A 23,042-nucleotide genomic window follows, 5' to 3' on the forward strand; every position below is an offset into this window, starting at 1 on the left:
ATCAATAACCAGTATTACAAGTATTATACCAGGCTACAATTAAATATAAAACTGAGAACCCTGGTTTTGTGTAAGTATGACAAAAAAAAGTTTGATTGAAGGGAGATTGAAGTGACATTCCTCTTAGCAGGGAAACAAAATATTTATTTGAAAAAAACCCTTTTCTACATAGCAATATTTTATGAGTGCTATCAAGCATAAAGGAGCAGAGAAAATACAGCATAATACCACTTGTCACTGAAGACACTTATGAAAGAATTTGTAAAAATACTCCATGTTTTCCACCTCTGCTTCTCTCAAAGCCCACATCCTCGTGATGGGTTATAGTTAGGTGAACCAGCAACTTTTTAAAATCAAGTGCTAATGCAGTAGATTTCCCACACAACACAGCTGCCACTTAATTTTAGAAGTATCTTGTTTCTTGGGGAAAAAACAAAAAAGAAAAAAAAAACTTTTTCAGATCTGCTTGAGCAATGGTATTTTATCCACGATGGCCACGATGGTATTTTATATTCCATTCATAGAACATATTTATAAAATGTGTAAAATTTATAAGCAAATATAAGAGTAAGTTTGGATAAACATTTCAACGGTGATGCAGCATTGCAGGGAATTCAGATGTACTGAACACTGCCCTCTGAGGTTTACAGATAAATCCATAAATAGAATAATGACTGCACTTATACATTAAATAGGTTTTAATGCCTTTGCTACATACTTTACCATCTCTTATCTTAGAAAGAAGACTGACTTGAAGGTTAAAAGTAATTTCATTCCTCCACCCACCCCTAACTTTATCATTAAGATGTGTTTTTGTCTCTAAATTGTATGAATTGTACTTGATTTCCACAGGTATGCTTTTAGATTTACTTTTTAGTGAGGCAGGACACCTCCATGAAGGGAAGTGTAACACCACGTATCAGGAAGAGCTGTGTATGTGAGATTGGACAATTCCTCTCTTCCCCTCTCCCCTCCATGCCATTCCCAAACCAAGAACACATAATCCAGTGCTGGCTGCTGGCTCTGAAGCTTTGATTTATTTTTGGGACACATCAAGATTAGGACAAGTGTCAGAAAAGCAGACTATATGCCATCTGATCTAGATAGAAAATATAATTTTTTTTTTCCAAAGCAGTAATTTCAGTCTCAAGTTCTTCACTGTTATATGACTTCATCATTAAGCAGAAGAGGTAACTGAAGAGTTTTGAGAATCTCAGATGAACTAAGACAGGAGCTGCTATGATTTTTATTTTGATCAAGCAGAAGAATGAAGGTCGTTCATCTACTCCAAAAGTAAGGGTTACTTTCCCCCTGGCCCCGCTCCCTGTGCCACATAAACTACCATAATCCACTCAGTGGCAGCAGCCCTACTGAACCACACCCTTGACAGACCAGAATGATTTTTTTTTTGTAAGATGAAACAGACCACATTGCAAAAGGATACAAAACTATGAAGCCTGAGCAAATAGTCCACTAACAAGGTGATGGAAAAAAACTGAACTAAGATCTTTTTTTCCAACACACTAAAAATTGCTAAGTTAAGGTACTTCCTTTCCTCTGACATGCAGGAAAACTACTTTTGCAGATGGCCATTTTAAGCACCATAGCTTGTAACTCATTTCTGTGTTAAAACAGTTACAGGGAATGTGGACACCTTTTTCAACTTGAAACTTTCTTTCATATAAATCCCTCTTTTATGTTTCCCCTCTTCCAGCTCCCCAAACACCATCACCATCACCCCACAGATAAAAGGGGAAAGAAAACCCAGCCATTTAATCAATTTCCAGAGCTGGAGTAAACATGGGTAATATTTAAGGTAACCCAAGGTAACCTTGCGTCCTAATGGAGCAATGAGAAAATGCGTTTACGATCATCCACTAGGTGGGGTGTTCCCCAAGTTAATGCAACAAAAAGCTTCAAAAAGCCTCTACTAAACTTCACAGCTGGGCTTAGGAAGAAAATTTCACTTCCTGGGAAAGAAGAGCAAGATGGGTATATGCAATAAATAAAGCAAATTCCTGAGTATAAAATATCTAATACTTACTAGGAGCGACTGCTTTCAATGAAAACAATCTCACAAGCAAGCTAAAGACTTTTCAGTCTGCTCTATGAAAGGCTGGCAAAAAACTTCTCTTCTGGGATGAACTGGCTGTTAGGAATTTTTTTTAAATAATTAAGAGGGCTTTTTTCCTTAATTTCTGAAAAAAAACCCAACCAAAACCACTACCACAAAAAAAAAAAAAAACAAAACCCAAAACCAAAATCCAACAAAACACTCCCCCCAAGAAAACCCCTCACACCCACTTGTTTTAAATGTAGATAAGGAGAAAAGCTTTTTGAATTATGAGCATTTTTCATTACAGGGTAATAATTTAATAGCTGATAAATAGCATGCATTTCCAGAGAGATCCAAAAGAAAAACCAAACAAACCCAAACAATCTCTTCAAAATTCCTAAGGAGGCTCAGGAGTTAAAGACTAAATGTCACTTGTTACAAAAATATATAGACTATGCCAGCAAGACTGCACCACAGTGTCAGCTTCAAAAGGATGGGAGGAAAAGGAGGAAGTCACATTAGGAAACCAGCTCTCCAGATTTGGTCCTAAAGAGTACATACCCTCTTAGCCCAAAGCCAGCAAACATAACAAGAATTGTTATGGTATGCATTACTGAGAAGGCCATTATGGAAATAATGTGCCTTTTAACAATCCCAATGGCAACACAAAAAAAAAAAAAAAAGATGTTTGAAGAGAGTAATTATGATTTGAGGTAATAGAAGTCCTTCTTTCAGCAACATCCAGAAACAAGGGAACTCACTCAATGGTATTTCAGAGAAAAATTTGAAGGTCATGATCATATAAATAGCTTCAAATCAAAATAACTTTTAATACTAGAGCGATATCCAAGGCACAAAGGCATAGGAAGACAAAAAACCCCAAAAACGTAATTCAAAAGGTGAAGAAACTACATTTTTTAAAAAATGATCAGGCTAAGTACTGGAAGCACTTAACAAGTGCAAGGAAAGCTTCTGCCATCATGTTACAATTCTATATCATGATTGGAATATATTCCAAAAGGTTTCTGCAAGTTCTATGTAAAAGTTGCTGCATGTCATTTTATAATTATTTAACATTAAAGGAAGTGAAATCAGAGAACAATAATGATCTGCTCTAGTTTTAAAATCTGCCAATCAAAAGATCAGGAGAGGAAGTAAAGGCTGTCACAGAGAGTGTGACAGAGGGGTTGTTGTATTACTGCTTGACAGAGCTAAAGAACTGAACTTCTCCAGAAACTCCCATTTGCAGACAAACACTACAGGAAAAAGCTGACAAAAGAGCTTTTGAATAGTGACTGCACAAGCATGTAGCAATTACGAATAATGGCCATTTATATTCTGTACTGAGATTGCACTAAGTTCAGAATTGTAGGTCTTCCAAAGAACTGAAAAAGACAGGCCATAATACAACTAATACTTCCTGAAAAATATTTCTGACTAAATGACAAGTTATAGAAATTGTGTAATTTGTTTTGACATTCTTATCTGACCCTTATTTTACTTTGCGTATTTTTCTCTTCTTTTATTGAGATTGCACAGATATAGCTACTTCCACCCTTTCACAATTCAAAGCATTTAAGGGTTCCATAAAAGAAAGCTTCAGTGTGATATTAAACCTCAAAGTTTTATAAAGAAATTCAAGGTAATGCTTGAGAAAATTACTACTGGGAGAAAACATTTAATATTTACCTATGTCATTTTTCTATGTAGTCACTCTAAAATGCACTAATTTTATGCAAAAGTCAGTAATATTCCTTAGTGAGAAAATTAAAGGGAAATAGGTTTATTATTTTCAATACTTTCCTTCATTAAAAATGGACTAAATGCCTTTCTGCATAATTGTAATTACTGGAAGGTGTTGTATTAAAAATTAGCTTTATGTTCATTTGGCACTCTGGATACCTTGATAATTATTCTGCAGAGTGTGCTAGAAGGGCTCAGCCACTGTAGACTACTCACAAAAAACAGTCCAGCTTGAAATGGTTAACAAATACTGGAATGTGCAGTTTGTCCCTTCTAACTACAGTTAACCTTGACTGGAAAAAAACTTGTTTTCCAAAAGACTTTAAAAAAATGGGGCCCAAAATGCATCTACAGGTCCAATTTTCTCACAGCCAGTCTGCAGGCATTTTAACTCTCAAACTGTCTTTTAACTAACCTAACAAAAGTAAGTGAAAGCTTTCAAGTTTGTCTATGTTGTTAGGCAAACATCAGGTCATCAGTTTATATTACAAGGCACAAGCAAGGCTTTGTTACCTGCATTTTACTGGTTCTGGCTTTAGGTGACCTCTATTTGTATCATCCAGTTTGAACTGAAAACACTAATTAACCTAATCTTAGTTTTATAGTTGCAGACTTCTTGTTTGCAACAGTTCATGCCAACTATTTATTTCCATTAATTTGTCTAAGTGTTAGCCACATGCAACCTTTTTGCATCTGTGTTTTGCAGCAAGAATTTCCACATTTTACAGCATAAAAAGGCAGTATTTTGTTTGAATCCACCCATGTACATCTCATTGTTGCCACCAACTTCTTTACTTCTGAGAGCTGACATTCACTCCATGGCTGCTGCCACAGCACATCTCACAAATTTCTAGCAGAGCTTTTCCCTCGGGGCATTGTTTTCCAGCTAAAGAATATTACATGAAGTAACTGTTTCTTTTACGAGTGCTGTTTCACCATCTGGTCCTGGAAATTTATGTTATTGCTAATTTTGCCAGGTTGGTCACTAGTCTATTCTGACACTCTTAATTGAGCCAAATTTTTGATAATTCTCTATAAAGAAGAGTTGCAATGTGTGAAGCTACTCAAGGTCCTACAAGATTAAAACACATTAAAAAAAAAATTACACAGCTTTTTGGCTATAACTTTCTTTGAAAAGCTCTTTTGTATCTTATTTGCAAACATTGCAGACTTCGGGTAGCATTTCTGTGTTTTGAGAGATTTGAAAAATATCAGGTTTTCATTCTTTTGTCAGTTTTTTTTTCATACTTTTTGACTAACCTCAGGGGTTTCTTTTCAGGTCTTCTTTGACAGGAGATTTTTTTTTTTAAATAGATCATAAGATACATTTACAACAGTCTCTGTGCACCTGCAAACATTATTTTAACAGCAACAGATTTGGCTTTCCATATGGCTCTGTTGATTGCTGTCCATAGAGCAATGTGCCAGCATCTATAGTAGTAATCACTTTGAAAAGAAATACTGTCAATTCAGACCTATACCCAGAAATGAAGAAAAACACCCCAAATTTTTCAAATGGACCTCAATACAGTTTCAAAAAGCTGTTGTTACTTTAACTACTGTACTAAAGACAGCTGTATCTTAAGCCATTGACTGTTATCTTGGTAAAGATTCATTTTCTTCTTGAAAGTCACATGAAGATGAACATGCACAGAATCTTGAGCAAATTTAAACCATGCTATTTGCAGGAAATTACTCATGTACTTGCAGAGTGAAGAAAACAAATTAAGAACAGGTTTCTTACACTTCCATCCCACTTTCAGGCTCCCTTAATCACGAAGCTCAGGCACCCCAACACAGATGAGTAGAACACTAATTGACTCCTCTCCTGCATGACTGAATAAGTATAATTATGACAGGTAAGGAAGAATGCTGAAAAAAAAAAACCCTGCTGAAGACCTCAGAGGTTTAGATAGCACAAGTTACTCACATTTATCTTTAAAACTTCTTGAACAATGGTATTTTTAAAAAACTCCCTTTGAAATGGAGTTTCACGTGTCACAGCTCTCCTTATGATTTATCAGCCATTAACCTCCTTACTTTTAAGTTACTTGCCGTAGGTAATTAATTTATCACTTAATTAAGGTAACGCAACTTATTCCCTGTAGGCATAGAAACAAGGAAGCCTGAGAAACAGTTATATGCATACTGAGCAGACTGGCTCTGTCTTCTCTCAACTGTGTAGGATTTTTTTTTAATTTTATAGCAAATACAATGTTAGTCATAGTACTGAAGTATGTTATTAAAAAAAACCCCTGCATTCTTTTAATCTTAAACCTAAGAGACGGTGCCTACCGTCTGTCACTCAGTCTGTCACTCAGAGTAATGCATTCACATCATTCTGTATTAAGGGATACTTATTACAGATTTTGGAAGTAAAAAACTGATATGCAGCACTTCCAGATAAAAACGCTATGGGCCAATACTCTAGAATAGCATCCCAGTTCTTTTACCATGACATGAATCAAAGACATCCAGACTCTGACATGTAAAGTATTAATTACTGTACAATAACCAGCTAACTCTTCCTTAACAAAATAATCTATGTAGATTTCCATTTTTCCCCTATCAGGATCATACATAAGATGAACTGCAAAATGTAAAAAGCTGGTGAGACACTTCTGTATTTACCTCTCTGCATAATATCTTGTTATGACAACATTCAAAACACCAATTTTCAAAGAACAGCTGGAGGTGACAGAAGCAGCCAAGGTAGGGAGCTCTCATTGTATATTACAGGAATGTAAACATTTGGTGAGGGAGGGTCAGGGGCTGATTTCAGACTGGTTATGTTTTTAGTTTGATTGTTTCACAGGGGAATGTTTTCTGCAGAAGTAAATCTTGCTCCTTCTTTACTCAAGCATAGAAGCAGTATTACAGTTGAGAGAAAGAAGAAGTTTGGTTGGGGTTTCTGGTTGTTTTGTGGGGCTTTTTTTGCTTAGGGGTTTTTTGTTTTGTTTGTTTGGGGATTTCTGTTTGTTTGTTGGCTTACGGTCTTTTTTGTTTGGGTGGGTTTTTTCCGTGTTTTTGTTTGTTTTATTTTTAAATTTGGTGAAAGGGCTGAAAAGTTCAAGAATCCTGGAGTATGCATATACAAAGAGATTAATTCACCATATGTTGAAAGGTTATCTAAGAAAACTTAAGTCAGACTAAATACATTTCCCAAAAGACACTATCTTCAGCTTCAAAAGCATGTTCACAGTTATTCTGCTAAGGTTTCCTGAAATGCTGTAACTAAGGACAGTGACATGTGAGTGACAACCATTTTGTCACAAAATCCTGAAGGCTCTGTTGACTAAATCTCAACAACATAATGGTCTACAACCATCTGTTTCACAGGGGAAACTGAACTAGTCTTGAAACTTCATCTGGAGATTAGGAAAGCATCTACCATCTACTTCTAAGTCAATCATTTCCTGAACCTTTCAGAAATAGTGATATTTACAAATGTTCTCAAACACTGGTGAAATGGCTCTATTTTCAGTTTGTGCAAATGGTAAAAATTAATTGCCATTGTTCCAGGGAGTATAAATTATCCAGATCCAGAGTAGCAATGATCTTTTAGTGACCTGAATATCCACATAAAACAGACATAAAATTAATGAAAGAAGAGTCTTTTGATAAAAAGTAATGATAAGGAATAATTCCATGTTGCTGTTAAGGGTTTGGGATTACATTTCAACAGCATTGATAACCATTCTGAGGAGTAAATGATGGAAATAAGTGGAAGGACCAGAGAAAACTAAGTTCTGCAAGTAAGATCAGTAGGATGATGGATCCATCAAAGAAATGAGTTTGAATGGGCAGCACCAGAAACTGACAGATAATGATACAAGGACCAAAGAAGACAACTTCATCCATAGCTGAAAAAGTATCAGTACTAATGAGTTTAAACAGAAGAGGTTGGAGACAAACAACTGATCCAAAACATTTGTGCATCTTTAGCATTATGAAGCCCAGAGATTTATGACACTGTGCATGTATAACAGGAGAAAACAACCTCTTCTCTTTGCCATAGTTTTTTGCCCATGATGGAAGCTATCCACAAATTTATCCAACACAACCCTTCAGGCTTCAAAAGAAGTAAATTCCAACAATAAAAATCACCTGTTTTAAGAGAGAACACAGAGTTCTCTCTTCATTCCCAATCTTTTCCAAACAAAAATTCTTAAATTAGAGAATCGAAAAATTCTTTTGTACATCAGGGCATAATCTTCAGAAATCTTAGGGGAAAAATTATATATCTTAACTTTAATAATGCAAAGACCAATATGACAACTTTGCAACCCCAACTTCAGGACTAAGCAACAAGCTGTAGGTTTTTGAGGTAATCAAATTATGAACTTTAAGATAGCCTATGCATTAAAAGGGAAAAAAAAAAAGACTGACGTAAAAAAAATTCCATTGGCCTCATTCTTCCTTTTGTTAACTTTGTGTAAAGCATCTAAAGGGTGTTTGCTCAGTCCCAAGTTCCTGAAAAGGACCTCAACTGGGATGGTGATGTAAAAGTAAGAACAGGAAGATTCCATTTTCTCTTCTATAGCACAGTAGAGGCAGACATAACAAATGAAAGTAATTTATTTTTGTCACTGAAGGAAAAGACAGCTTTAAATAACACTCAGAAGATCGAATGGTTTAGACTACAGGAGGAGATAAGTTACCATTTGCTGATGACAAGCCTTGCTGCTGTTAGATAGAATTAGTCTCAAGGGGAGGCTACATGAAACTAAGGGAAACAGAATTGAAGAAAAAAGGCACTAGGTGTTTCAAAAGACTTGCTTCCCCTGTCAGATATACACAAAACGAAAAACCCGTCTAGGAGAACATATAAAAGTTATCTTTTTTCATCCTGAACTGAGAGCAAAAGAAAAATAGAACAATAGGGATAATCTCAGAGTATTCAAAGCTACTGCTTTAAAAGACTAGCAAAGTCACAAAGACAAGACTTTATACTGTCTGCTGTTTGGATTTGGGAGAAAGATGAAGGCTTTCACATTTAGAGAAGGACCAACAGCTGAGACATGAGCACTAGGTTAGTAATGATCAGGTACTGAGCAACACTGCACCATGAACCTGTCTGCTGAGTATTCTTCAGTAGGCCTGACATAGATATTTAAATATACATACACATACACACCCCCCCAAACCTTTCTTTATCTACTCTTCAGAACACTGTTTCATTTGAAACTTCAACCCATGCATCTATATGTACATAAAATATTTGCATGTATACTGTATTTATCACTCCAACTGCCTTGTCACATTTCATAGGAATAAGCTCTATGAACCTTAATAATTTAGTATTCAAAAAAATGTAATAACATTTTATTTTGTATCTTTTCTATTTGCAGCATTTCTACCACTTAATGTACATTTGTTTATTTTTAAGATTGCTGAAATACTTGGACTTTTTTAATATAATATAAATCAACTACAGCCCACTGAGAACTGCAAGTTGACAGTCATGACATTCTAACAAAGATAGTGACAGCATTCAGCCTCTTCCAGCTGTGTTTCTCTCACAGGTGAGAGATCAGCACACCCCATTCCTATCCTGATAGATAAAAGCAAGAACAAGCTCAAGACGAGAAAAAGAGGCAATGTGAACTTCACTTTCTTCCCCTTCAGTAACCCATCCTTCTCTTCACGGTAGTATTTAACTCTGTATCACTTTTTCAGTTCTTTTAATTTCTGAAGATTTTAATCCTGCTGCACACTGAGGCTTCTGAACTACTGCATCTTATCACCTCCAAATACTGAAATAAGTCATTAACAGAAGTATTATCCAATCTCCCTTAGATTAAAAAAAAAATAGACAAGAGTGAAAATTCACTGATTTCTATTACAAAGGTTCACTAGAACAAGCAAAACTGAATAGCCACTTTATTAAAAGATTATAAATGCAAGCTCACACATGGTGGACATCGGTCCTTCATCTCACTGAAAGCTCATATCTTAGAAATGTGGTGTTCCACATCAATGAACCTCTGTGTGAGCCTCAATGGCAGTTTTGTGATGCAGACAAATAGCTATTTGAAACTGGTTTGAGACAGCCAATGTTTTTAACCTGAGGCAATCTTGTATTGTAGTGATAGAAGTAAGGCTATTAATGAACTCAACAATATTTAGCTATTCATGTTGAGCCTCCCATTGGTCAAATTTCACAAGTCTAACACTGTACTGCTCAGGGCAAGAAAATGAAATAGGAGCCATTTTCATCAGGAAAAAGGCTGAAGTTCTTCCTATTTAGAAGGCAAAATCAGGGCAAATTTTAGAAGAAGCCTCTATTTTTGCATCTCAGCCTCTTCCTTTGAAGAACAGAAAAATTCACATTCTTTGTTGCTCTCTACAGTATGATGAGTAGAAAATTATAAAATTAGACACTAGTCTTTATAGTCCAGATGTCTCTAATGGACTTCTAGCTCAAGATTCAGTGAGAACAAAGACATGGTCAATGCTTGCAATAGCAAATTCAGGCACAACTTGCAGCTTAGAGGAAAAGCAGAAACGGAGATATTTCCATCAATGCAGGCAAGTGACAGCTTCAGTCATCTGAAAACTTACAGAGCACAGTTATATCACATGCCTGCATCTTCATTAAGAAAAGAAGTGCAAATGATACTAAGTGTGCTGTACAGAAATTCACCTTTTCTTGGCAGTTACAGTACGGATCATAACTCTAAAGCGTAACTCCTATTCTCTCTCTCTCTCTCTCCTTTCAGCACCAATTCTTAACAGTACATTTACTAGAGCACAATGGTAATGGAAGTCTGTAAGGAGATAGCACAGTTAAAGGAAAAAAAAAATAACATGAACAGATAGGCAGGAGATTCTCTGTTTTAGTTCAGTGCTGTCCTAGAGCCCAGCAGTACCTGCTTGGCTGCCTTTCTGTCGTTGTACTGCAACCATGCAAACACCTGGAAGAGGAGAACATTCCAGAACTGCCCTACTCAATGCCACTCCAGCTACTTAGCAACACAGTGATTTCAAGGTCTCTTCAGTTGCTCAGAAACTGCAATTCTTCCTCCAAGCCCAGAGGACAGAACTGTGGCAGCACTAAAGTCATCATGGAAAGTTCAGCTGCACTTCACTGTCAGTACCACAAGCCCCTTTCACAGCTAATTCCTTCTTAACCATGTTTCCCCCTAAAAAGTCTATTTTACACCTGATACTGAACCTGAAGGGCTAGTTTTTACCTTCCAACTCTCAACAGTAACTGAAGCTGATGCTATTATTCCTACTTAACAAATGGAGAGCAGGTCAAGAAAGAAGGCACAAGTCTAAAACCAACCACATGAAATCAATTACTTTCAGTCTTGTGCATTGTCATTTGGACAAAGCTTTAGATCTCTAGCTATCTGAAATTTCAACTAGAAACTGACATCTTTTTAATAGTGTTGTTTCAGACACCAGGACAGTAAGGCATTTCAATTTGTTTCCTGTGTCTATTACCCTTGTGTGCTTGTGAGTGCCAGCTAAGTTTAGCAACTAATTAGGCTAGAGTCACAATACCATTAGAGGTCTGGATCAGTAATTCACCAAGCAGGAAACAAAACATCTCTTGTTGAAATAACTGTAGCTTTAATTGAAAGATTTTTTTTAAAGAGTTTAAGGGGAAGAAGTCATCCAGTAGCCATACAGATCTCATTGTGTGCATCCATTTTAGAAGCCACAAAATAGGTTGCAGTCAAATCAAGCAAAACCTCTGGCTGACATAACTATTTTAAATCAGCCAAGCTTTGACACTGGAGTAACAGCCATCAAAGATCATCCTGAACATAATTAGTAGTTCCAAAATCAATTTTTTTCTCTTTACATTGAAATCAGGCAATTTCAATACAAACATTACTTGCCATTGTTCTAAACAAAGCAGACCAAGCAGGTGCAAAACTCCAACAAAGAACCGAGTCAAGTCATCAAGGAAGGAGCAAGCAGTTAATACAAGACACTTGACAACTTTGTATAAAGGGCAGCTTACTGTAATCAAAGAACTTCATAACACTGAGAAAGCACAACAGGCCAGGAGATGTATACAAAGCACTACTATTCTGCTATTGCAATAGCAAAAGGTTGTAATAGGGGTAAGGGGATAGACAAAAGTCTCAATACTTTTGGAAAAGATAAGAACTTGAAGTATTAACACCAAGAAGGAAATGGCCAACTTGGAAAGACTACAGTATTATAAAACCCTTGAAACAAGTACATAAGCATTAACCTACTGGAGGTCTTGGAATCTGTGAAAGTAAAAACAAGCAGAGATCACCATGGAATCCTTGGCAGAAGTTGGTCTGGCACTAAAGCACTTAAAAATTCAACCACAGTCTACATGTGGTAAGAGGTAAAGCTTTGAAAGTTCCACAAATAGCCTGAATCCCACAGATGGCTGACCAAATCCACACAAATCCCCGAGCAAAACAATACATTTCTGCCTTAATGCAGGGGAAAGCCCTTGCTTTTCTGCCTTGTGTATTGCTCTAGGGTGGTCAGTGAAAAACAGCTGAGGTAACAGGACACTGTCATAGCACTGGTCTCCCTGCTTTGGAAGGCTTCCCAACTTGCTAGATGAAGAGATAGCAGCAACTTAGAGAAATCAGTGCACTCAGCCCACATCACAAGAGACAAGGCAGAGTATGTTTGCTTCTTCCACACAAATGTGTACGTTCATGTATCTTCACTGACCTTTACAAAAGGAGTCAAAGGGTCAATGTTCAGAGCCACTCCTGACTCAAACAGCTTTCACTGAATGTTTAATTGATTGTGCTGTGCTTGGTATTGGGATTCAGTGGGGCTTAGCAGGCCTGTACAAGCTGCTGAAAGAGAAGAGTTAAACAACAGATCTATACACAGATGTGTTTTATCCAAAAGGAATACAGTGGCTTTGTCTATCAGATGGAACTAGAATTTCAGGTCACGTAGTACTACCACAGTCTTCCCAAATTCCTATTTCACCTTGTTCCATCTCTCCTTGACCTTTGCACCTCTTTCAGTGTATCTATTTACTTTATGCAGACAAGTTCAGCAACTACTAGGCAAGGAAGAAGGGTTGGGGGAAATCAGCTGGCCAAAGGAGCAAATAATTCCGCAAACCTTGTAAGCATTTCTGTGTCAAGTCTTGGAAGCTTGTTAAGGGATGAAGAACACATTTATGTAAAATCCTTAGTACAGCTTCAGAAGCACAACAAAAAGAAAGAAACAAAAAGCAGTCACCTTTGGGTCTCATTTTCCTCAACCACATCTAAATATAAGGCTTCTACAGTCACCAAGTTTACAGGGAATGCAGGCCACCTCTTAACAATCCTCGTTCACAAGAAAGAATCCCCCTAAACCATTATGGGGATGAGGAGGAGAGTGAGCACAAAATCACTAGAACTCTGCTAGCATATGTAGATACATTAAAAAAGTATAGCAACAACTGAATTTCTGAATTTTTGCCTCTTTAACCTTCAAAGACTGCACTATTTCATATTCTATTCTACCACCCTTCCTGCCTTACCATTCTCATTTAACATGTGGTAATTCACACTTCCAAGGTTCACTTCTCCTCCTCCTTCCCACCTCCCCTCATCAAGAAACAGAGAACTATAAACATGACTATGAAGGCTCTAACTCTGAAAAGCAAAAGATATTTGTTTCAAAATATAAAGAACCATATTTTTAAAATATACCTTGAATTAAATGTGTTGATAATTAAAGCATTCGAATTATCTAAGAATACATGCCAGAAAAATAGCGTATTAAGAAAAAGGATATTAAGTAAGCAAGTGCTCCTGTAGCAGGCAATGAGATGGTTGACTTGGGAGGCTAATGAATTAGTATAAACAATTTAAATCTAATTTAATTTAACAATGTAGAGCATTTGTGCATTGCAAAGCAACAGTAATCTGTTTCTTCATTAAATCAAAGATAAAATTGCTGATTACCCTTCCCTGAATTATTTTATTGAAGAGGTTAGCAAACACATTTTATATTTAGTCATAAAAGTTCATGGCTAGTCCCCAAACAAGCCAATGTAACCAGTGAAGGGTACCAGTGAACATAATATAGGCCAGCTGTGGTTTAGCGTAACACATTATTCAGCCAAAATAGATTCTCACATTTTAACAGCTAGTGAACAAATGTTTATGCCAAAAATTAATATGGCATTTTAAGTTTGCTTTTTTTTCACAAAACATATCTTAACAGCACCATTTACTACTCACAATCTTTAGATTTTCTAAAATGATATACTGAGAATGCTGAGCGTTTGTTACTGCCAGAGGTATTAAAACTATTAGCCTCCCCCTCTATTTTACAGATAAATTTATGAACTTGCCTCAAAAGTGTTACCGGTGATATCAAATTCTGGTGGAACAAAGGCACCTTCTGGATCATCTTTGAAAACAAAAGGAAACATGCCAGATTAGAAATTAGTCTTGTTTACAAAAACCACAAACCAACTTTATGGTACAAATGTAATGACATGCTCCTATCTGATAGAAAAGAAACTTTGTATACCAGTATTTTGGTTCACTCCAACCCACTGTACAAAGAACTTGTTATCCATGTTTATAGTGCTGGAAGTAAAATAAAGCGCTGTTTTCAAGCCTTCTCCAAGAAAGTATCATAACTTCCCTACTAATAAACAGAACAGATTAAACACCCACAAAGAAATACATTTAACATGTTGAACTACTTCTTGCCTTCAGGCGTTTATGTTTGGACCCAGTTATCACCTAAGCTGGTGTGGCTCAGCTGTGGCTTAGAGGTTTGATTTGATTAACTGGACGGTTCTACTCACTATTTTCCATTACAGACCTGGGTGATAAGGGCTCAAGCAGCAAAGCCAGCCTGAACAGCTAATTGCTTCTTCATCTACAGTCCAGCTTAGAACTCTGACCTTTCTGCTTAGTTTGTTTTACTTATGATAAAAGACTAGAGGAAATAAATTGCCCATGCATGTGCTGCTGAGCAGAGAACTGAGCTACTGCAGCAGCCAATTCTGAGTGAGGAGGGGTAAAGAAGAAGAGAACATTTTATAAGAGTCTGATGCTGTTTCCGTATCCAAGCAGGTACACAGTATCACACTGCACTTACATCACACAAACCCAGTAAAGAACATCAAGGAATTCAACAGGAGCACAACTAAAAAGCCTACTCTCCACATACATATCCAACTCACCTAATCTATCCTTCTGGGAAGTCAGGATGATTGACATGCAAAAAGTGTGTTTCCTTTCTCAACAAGAAGAAAAAAATAGTATGTTCAGAGGCACAGCATAATCATCATAACTCTAATTCTTAATCATCGTAACTTTAGCTTTTGTGCCTGTACTTTAGAAGTGAAATGCAAAGGTTTTATTAAACCCTGTTAGATAGCAGAGACTACTAGAGAGGACTTTTTTAACATATTCATACATTGTAGCTAGGTGGCATGGCTGACTAGAAACACTAATTGATTTACAGCTCTTTAGGATACTCCCAAATGTATTTATCTACTGAAAAAGAGGGCTATGCAACCAATTTTGCATTTCTTACCCACCACTACATTTTTTCCTTATTTTGGAGGTGGGCAGAGGATGCTGAAGGGGAGGGGAACTAATGGACAGATGTTTTGTTCTCCCCTCTCCCCCACCTGCAGACTACTTCCCCTTTCTATCTCCCCACCACCTTTTCCCTTTCTTTCCACAGAACACTTTAAAGGCTGTACAAGTATTTAACTTATCACTGGTACAGCTCACTGTATTCTTTTAATATAATGTTTACAATGGGAATGTGTGTGATCTGAAGAGACAAGAAGGTATCACAGCCCTTGGCAGAATATCCTATTGAATAGTTGTCACTTTAGCACCACAGAACTTGCAGGAAGCAGAACTTGCTGCTAAAGCAGAGATGACAGGCTGTTCATTTTCTCTCTTGGAAAGCAAATCCAGAGGTTATCATTTTCTTCTGGAAGAATAAATCCATAGGCAATGACTGCAGGGAAGCGAAAAGGACAACCTCCTCAAGTGCCTACAACAAACTATCTTTTAACCAAACAGTAACAGAAACTGAGAGAAAGAGCCAAAGACACAGTGAAGCGTGAGAAAAATAGAACATAGGTGTCACTTTTTTGCATTCCTATGGAAAACATACCTTTCTTTAAAGAGAACTAATGAAAAGTCGTTTCCTTAGAGACTAACATGACTTCAGGAAACTAAATCTTTGTACATTTGCTTTGCACAGGAATTTGTTATCCTACATTTTAAGTACGTAAATACAGCATTCCTGGATCAATTGCCAGCTATTCAATTAGACTAGAACATTGAAGAAGAAATTGATTTTTCTCTTCCCCAACTACAAGCAAAGATCTTAGTTGAGGGGCATTTTTCATCCACTAGATTTATGCTCTTCAACAAGTCTTTCATACACCCTTGGCTTATACAAAGCCAGCTTCTTTTTCTTTTTTAATTTCAAGGTATGACAAGCTCCTTAAAATAAAGGAAATTGATTCCACACTACCCTATTAATATGGAACTAAAAGTTGTCTCACGTCTATTTAAAGAATTTAATTTAAAAAATATCACAACAATTATGAGGTACACAAGGTACATTTTCATCTCTATTAATTATATTTTATGATGTTCCATTTATATGAAAGACTATCTTTAATTCTAAAGAGGCAAAAAAATCTTCATTTGTTGCAATGTTACCTTATCTCATTTTTATTCTAGTATTTTTTCTAAATACAGTGATCTAGATTTTGCATGAAAGTATAAACACTCATCCTGACAGATTTAAAAATAAATTAGGCTAAAGAAATCACAACAAAAACTTGACTGGTGTGTATCTGGACTAGAATGGTTCTCCTAGTTATGAGCAAACATAATTTTAAAAGTACCATAGATTAAGAGCTGTTTGGTTTTCTTTACTCTTCTGTAAAATCATTAAGAGACAGAAGACCTATCTTGAGATGAATCTCATGAGAAAGGAACAACAACCACAACATGCTTTTTTGTCTAACCTGAAACAAGAAGTTTTTTAAAGTCAAGCATCTCCCTGTTCATCTGCTATACCTGAACATCTTCCATGCTACTACTGGTTTTTAACATATTAAAATTATTTTCTCAATCAGTCCCAATACTTGGCAAGTCTGAAAATCATTACTTAAAAAAGTAATAATTTTTTATTCAAGAGAGAGCTTAAAAAAAAAAAAGGCCTTTATTTGAGAGAACTTTCCTTTTCAATAGCAAATATGCAATATAATTGCTCCATTTTTTATGGCCACAAACACCAAGATACACTGACTATCAGACTTCTATAGAAATAGAACATATCTGTGAAATCCAAAGATGTGTAAGAGGTGAAGGACATGCTTTACAAAGGTAGAGACTTGCACACATAGGTGCACAATCTGTGTGTTTAAAATGGAAATAAAGACTTATCACCTGGATAAGTCTTAAAATAACCAGAAGGAATTTTCTAAGCAAATTCAGAACAGCCTTTGTTCATCAAGTACAAAACTGAACATGTAGTTTCACATGAAAATATACACACCCCTTCCCAAGTAAGTTTTATTTTGTCTTTATTTTAATTGTAAGTCTTAAAAATAGAATGTAATGTTTTACTGCAGTTTCTCGCCATGAGTTTCCACAGTTCTAAAACAAACAACCTGGAAACATAAATACTCACCACTGAGCTGTTCCATGAAGCATACATTGCCATTGGTGTTAAAAGCCAAAGTGTCAGGAGTGATGCAGAGTGTCTGGAAGATTGCAGAATGGGCAATGCTCTTCAAAGAATGGCAACACTCCAGGCAAATTGCCCAAATATCTTGCTCAGTAAGACAGCTATCCCGCAGTGACAAAATATCAGCAAGGGACACATTCTCCTGCCAAGATATGAATTAATAAATTACCCTGGATTTCAAGGCACTACTTTCTGTATCATAGATTATATTTGACACAATTGTCTACAAGTAATGTTTCCAGCAAGTTCTCAGACTTTCTAGGACACTGATTAACACCCCAAGAAACACCAAGTGCTCTTAAGACAGAGATGTTTTAAGAAGCACAGTTAAACTGAACAAAGATATCACAGTATGCCAACATAAAAAAAATACTATGGGAGATATGTAAGTTACATAAACACTACATCAAAGGAAACAGACCACTTGGAGGTAAAAGCAGAGAGACTAAATGAAAAGATTTTGTTTCATCCGTGCTTTTCAAGCTTTCCCAGGTGTCTTTATATAAACTACTAAAAAATTCTCTTCACAGCACTTCTCCCTACCATTTGTGATTTGGGAAAAAGTACCTTTTAGATTAGCCTGTCTTAAAAATGATGCTGTTGTGAAGGTCAGTGGTGTAGACCAACTTTGAAAAGCCAAACATGCCATAGGAGAAGTGGTTTTATATTTGGACTTAAAACCAAACACTTCGGTTGTCCTAGGCCTCCCCATTACATCCAGAGCTTTTGGTGATCAAAACAGCTCATGGACTTAAGTTTCCAAGTTGCTGTCCTAAACTGTAGTCAACTTGTATTAACCCTATTATCTCAGTAAGGCTATGAGTCCATTCCCAAACAAATGTGTTTCTAATGTGGCTTTCCTGGTCAAGATGTTCAGAAACATTGCTTGGCTCAAAGCAACCAGCCTCTCTATGGATATTTTTGGAAAACAAACCCAATACATTAACCACAGCTACAGAAGTAAAGTCTTCACAAACTTAAAGGTATAAGGAGGAAAAAAAACCCAAACAAACCAAAACATCAATTCCATCTATAAGGAAAAGTAAGGTGACAAAAATGGAAGGTAATCTACAGAAGTTACTTTGTATCAGAGCTATAACTACTATTGATTACACAGTGATATTAAATTTACCCTGAATGGAAGATGCAGATCCACATTGCTTAGCATAGAGAAAAAATAAATTATGTCATAATCAGCAAAAGAGGATGTTAAGTATCTTATAGCTCAGAAAACTGTTGTGGTTCAAACTTTTAGTCCCTTAGAGAACAATTATAAATTTCTTTACCAACTCCAGCACTGAAGAACATCAGCGATATCTGGATTAACATATACAGAAGGGGTTAACAGTTTATTAACATATCTTTCAGAGAATTAAGCACTGCTTTCATAATACCCTTCAAATAAGAAGCAAACCTCAGTCCAAAAGTGTATTGTGCTTTTTAGTCTAAAGTATAATGCTTAATAAATAAATATGAGGTAAGAAATAAAGCACACCCACTGCTATTTGGCAAACTTAACTTCTCTTCTCAATGGTCTTATTTTTCATAGACATGGCCTAGATGTGGATTGATTTACTAATGGCAGCATTATTACAGTGCCCTCTAGCACTAATCATGGATCCTGGTCTCATCAAATTCAGTCCTACATAGTAATGAACAGCAAAAGATCTCAGCACAAAATCTTATTTTCTCTGTGCTATGCTCAGTACAATTGTGTAATGCTGCCATCAGAGTGTGAGGGTGGATAGAGAAGGCTTTGCAAATTTCCATAGGGAAGCTGTTCCAAGCATGGAAAGCAGTAGAGAAATTCCTCTATCTACAAACAAAAACACATGGCAAGAAACTCTCCTACAAACAGGCTTTGAAACTTACCAAACTGAGTGGTGGGATAAGGATAGGCTTGGAAAGAGGAGACCCACTTCTTATTCTATGGCCAGCAAAAAGAGTTAAAAAAATAGAAACTCTATGATCAAAACAATGAATGAGCAATTATTTTAAACTCTCCTAGAATCCTCCAGCTAGGTGACACGAGGGCATTTGCCACAACAGAGAAATAAAAGAATGATTCACTAATCAAGATGCAAAACTATGTATTTCATCTGTGCATATGGAGGTAAGAGGTTCAATTTAGAGTAAACCTGCAATCTTTAAGACAGCCTCAGCATCACATTCTAGTCACAATATGGACTTGAGAGAACTTTTAAGTTAAGCTTTGAAGCTCTACTCCACTGCAGATAATAATTATCAGCAATGATATCTACAGAACAAACCTAGAAAACATCTTTGTCCTGTGGTTATTTGGGAAATAAACAAAAGGTAATGACTGAATGTCAGATAAGCTTAGTTTATCTTCCTTCCCAGGGATAAGAAAGTTATGTCATACAGAAAAAGAACAAAAGAAAGAAAAAAGGAAAAAAAGTCCTATGAATGTTCCATGGCTTCCATCAGCAGTGGATGGCTAGGAGAAGATAAAAATAACATAAAAAAAAGATAAAGCAAAATACCACCACCACCATATTGCAGGCCTTTCTATTTGCAGTGCTCAAGGGCAACAAGTTACTTACTTCAGAGAAACCACAAATTTCGCAAATGATCATTCTTCCTTGACCTTAGTTATTAAAGCTGCTGTTGCAGCTGAGCAAGGCCTTTGTAGAGAATGAAGCATTGAAAACACTGAGACTTGCATTTGACTAGCTTGCATCTCCAAAGCAACACAGACCAAGAGGTACCACTGTGGAAAAAAACCATCCTTTTAACACTCAAACATAGGAGGTTCTGGCAAGCTGAAATTTCTGGTGAGCAACTGCTTCAGTACTTTGGACCACTGGAAGCTGCTTCATTTAAATGTCAGAGATGCTGATGCCTCTTTTTTGTCTCTTTCAGCAAAAGACACGTGTCTGGTTTTAACATGAAAGTGTCTGGTTTTAACACTAAGAACTACAAAAAGTAAACCTGTCGGGCAACCATGCTTAACTGCTCACTTTAGCTTTCAGGTTTCCCTCAAATTTTCTTCAGCAAGTACAAAACTGTTCAGTAGCATATAATTAAGAAGAGATTATTAAGAGAAAGTAGGAATAAAAAAATTAATGGCCACAGACTATTTCTTAAAAATTTTGAAATCAAATATTAAGGAGTATGAAATGAATAAAGTTCTAGTAAAGAGAGGAAATTGAAACCACACCCTCATCCTTAGCATTTTCTACTCTTCAGTGCAGGCAGATTCCTGCTTCACATACTGGCAAAAAAAACACCTGCATCAGACACCAGCATCATTCTTTATGCTTGGTTCAATGATGAGAAGAGCAGACTCCACTAAATGACTAAGCAGCTCAGAGTTCAGTACAACAGCACTCGCAGCCTTCTGACAACTTTTTGCCACAATAATTCACACAAACTTCAAAACATTCTATTCCAGAATCAGAGAAAATGTGGCAAATGCCATCCATTACATTCATCACATCTGAAGAAAAACACTGGATTGCCTTAGTAAGCTCTCTGAGTACTCTTCAAAGCAGCTCTTTTTTATTAACTTATCTGATCACCAGGTGATAGGTCATGCTCTTTCTCCCAAGAAAAATACCGAAACTCTATGTTTCTGTAATAACTAAATAGATGGGACTTGTGGGAACCCACAATCAAAGTATACATTGAGCAGGTATGAAAAATGGGCCCCGTTCTTTCTTGTACAGAAGAGTTGACCCTTAGTCTTCTCCATTCCGAGAAAATACTCTAAGTACTTAAGCCAATGTGTAAAAAATAAGGCCATTACCATCTTCCTCCAAGATTTTGCATGGGCCAGTCTGAGAGGGCCTACAGCAGTGAACAGTACAGACAGTGGAACAGCCAAACTGCCAAGCCAATGGGTGACTTAGGAAAACTGAAAGGGGCTTTGCCTTTCAAACTTACATTTAACTCCTGATTCAGGATGGATTCTTGACATGCAAGTTAGGAAGTTTGCAAGATTTGGTTTGGGGAATGGGCAGCTCACATACAATTCACCAAGCCTTTACTTAAAAAAGGAAAGTATCTCCAAACATTTTGCCCCAACATTCACAAGGGGGTAAGAAACACATTTCAAGTGAAAAGATATAAAAATGAGCAAGAGCAACAAAAAGCAAGGGCAAAACCAATAATAGAGCCAGACAATTGCAATGACAAGAACTGGTTTAGCTACAGGTTTTCAGCATAACAACTGAAGAAACAGATTTAACAGTTTGATATTTTTGGTTTTTATTCCCCAGTGTCAAAGGCCTTTTAGCACAGGGCAGCAATATACGGCTGTTCAAAAAAGTGGTTGGCAGCTTCGGGAAATTATTCTACCCATGTAAATTTCCCTTGATCGGGTGCGACAAGGACACGGACTTGCCGACTGCAGCATTAACCCACGGCTACGACAGCAGTGACGAGACATCCCGCACTCGAGGACCATGACTTTGCTGTTGTGTGGAGACGGTGCACGGCAATGGGCTAAGCCCAGGTTGGTGGCGGGCACCGCGGGCCAGGAGGCAGCGAGGAGCCGGCGGAGCACACAGGGAAATCGAGCGGGGCTGCGGCCGCGGCCTGGCCGCTCCCGGGGGCCGGTGCGCCCCGGCCCGGCCGCCTCCCGCGGGCGGCCCCTGCGGCCGCTACCCTACAGGTGAGCGCAAGGGCGGCGGCTCCATCCCCGCACCTGCCTCACTCACCTCATCCTCCAGCAGCGTCGGCAGAGGCTCAAAGTCGTAGCAGTTCACTTCTTCCTCCTCCTCCTCCTCATAAAACACGTCCTCTGCAGCGCCAAGAGTCTCCATCCCGCCCGGCGAGGGAGCAGAGGCTTCACCTCCGCAGCCTCCCTGTGCGCTCGGCGCACGGCCCTCGGCCCCCGGCGCGGCTCATCCTCACACCCGCCTGCGGGCTGCCCCCGGTAGCGACCCCCGCGGCGCCGCCCGCCCGCTTTAACCCCCTCCCCTGCCCTGCCGGGCCCGGCCCGGGGCGCCCCCGCCCCTCCGCTCAGGCCCCGGCCCGGGGCAGCGCTGCCATGGCAACGGCCGCCGCCGCCTCGCCCGCGCGGCCTCACTGCGGCGGCTCCCGCCCTCCTGCGGCGCCGCCCGCCCCCGCCGCGCCCCGGGCGGCCCCGGGAGTCGCCCGGGGACGGCCGCGCCCCGCGCTGTGTGCCCCGCGGCCCCCGCCCCGCCTCGCCGCCCGGGGGTGGCGGTGCCGTGGCCCTGCGCCCTGAGGAGCGCGCCCGCCGCAGTGCGAGCGGCGGCCGCCGAGGCCCCGCGGGAGCCGGGGCCGGTCCCTCTCGGCTGCGCTCTGCGGGCGAACGGCAGCGGCGGGGAGGGAGGGAGGGCTGGTGTCGGGCGGGAGGGTGCCCGGTGCCCGCGATGGGACCGGCGCTGTGCCGGGGCGCTGCTGCCGCCGGCGATGGTCCCCGCCCTGCCCGCCCGAGCCCTCGGGCTCGCGTTACCGCCACCGGCTCTCCACACCGCCGGGTTTGCTGCATAAACCAGTGCTCAGAATTAAGACAGGCGGCCAAGTATTTGCACGCTCATGGCATAACTCT

General features: G+C 38.6%; 1 protein-coding gene across 1 annotated transcript in view; it reads right to left on the reverse strand.

Annotated features, from left to right (window-relative positions):
* Positions 1 to 22,290, reverse strand: part of KNDC1 (kinase non-catalytic C-lobe domain containing 1) — a gene marked incomplete at both ends in the record, with an annotated part of 55,510 nt that extends 33,220 nt beyond the window's left edge. The window contains 3 exons of the mRNA XM_084210569.1: positions 14,112 to 14,170; positions 17,447 to 17,645; positions 22,186 to 22,290. Coding sequence (XP_084066695.1) covers positions 14,112 to 14,170; positions 17,447 to 17,645; positions 22,186 to 22,290 — 363 coding nt within the window. The remainder of the gene's footprint in view (positions 1 to 14,111; positions 14,171 to 17,446; positions 17,646 to 22,185) is intronic.
* Positions 22,291 to 23,042: the final 752 nt, after the last annotated feature.

Source organism: Fringilla coelebs, assembly GCF_963513975.1.
Source record: "Fringilla coelebs genome assembly, chromosome: 8".
In the NCBI taxonomy this organism is placed as follows: domain Eukaryota; kingdom Metazoa; phylum Chordata; class Aves; order Passeriformes; family Fringillidae; genus Fringilla; species Fringilla coelebs.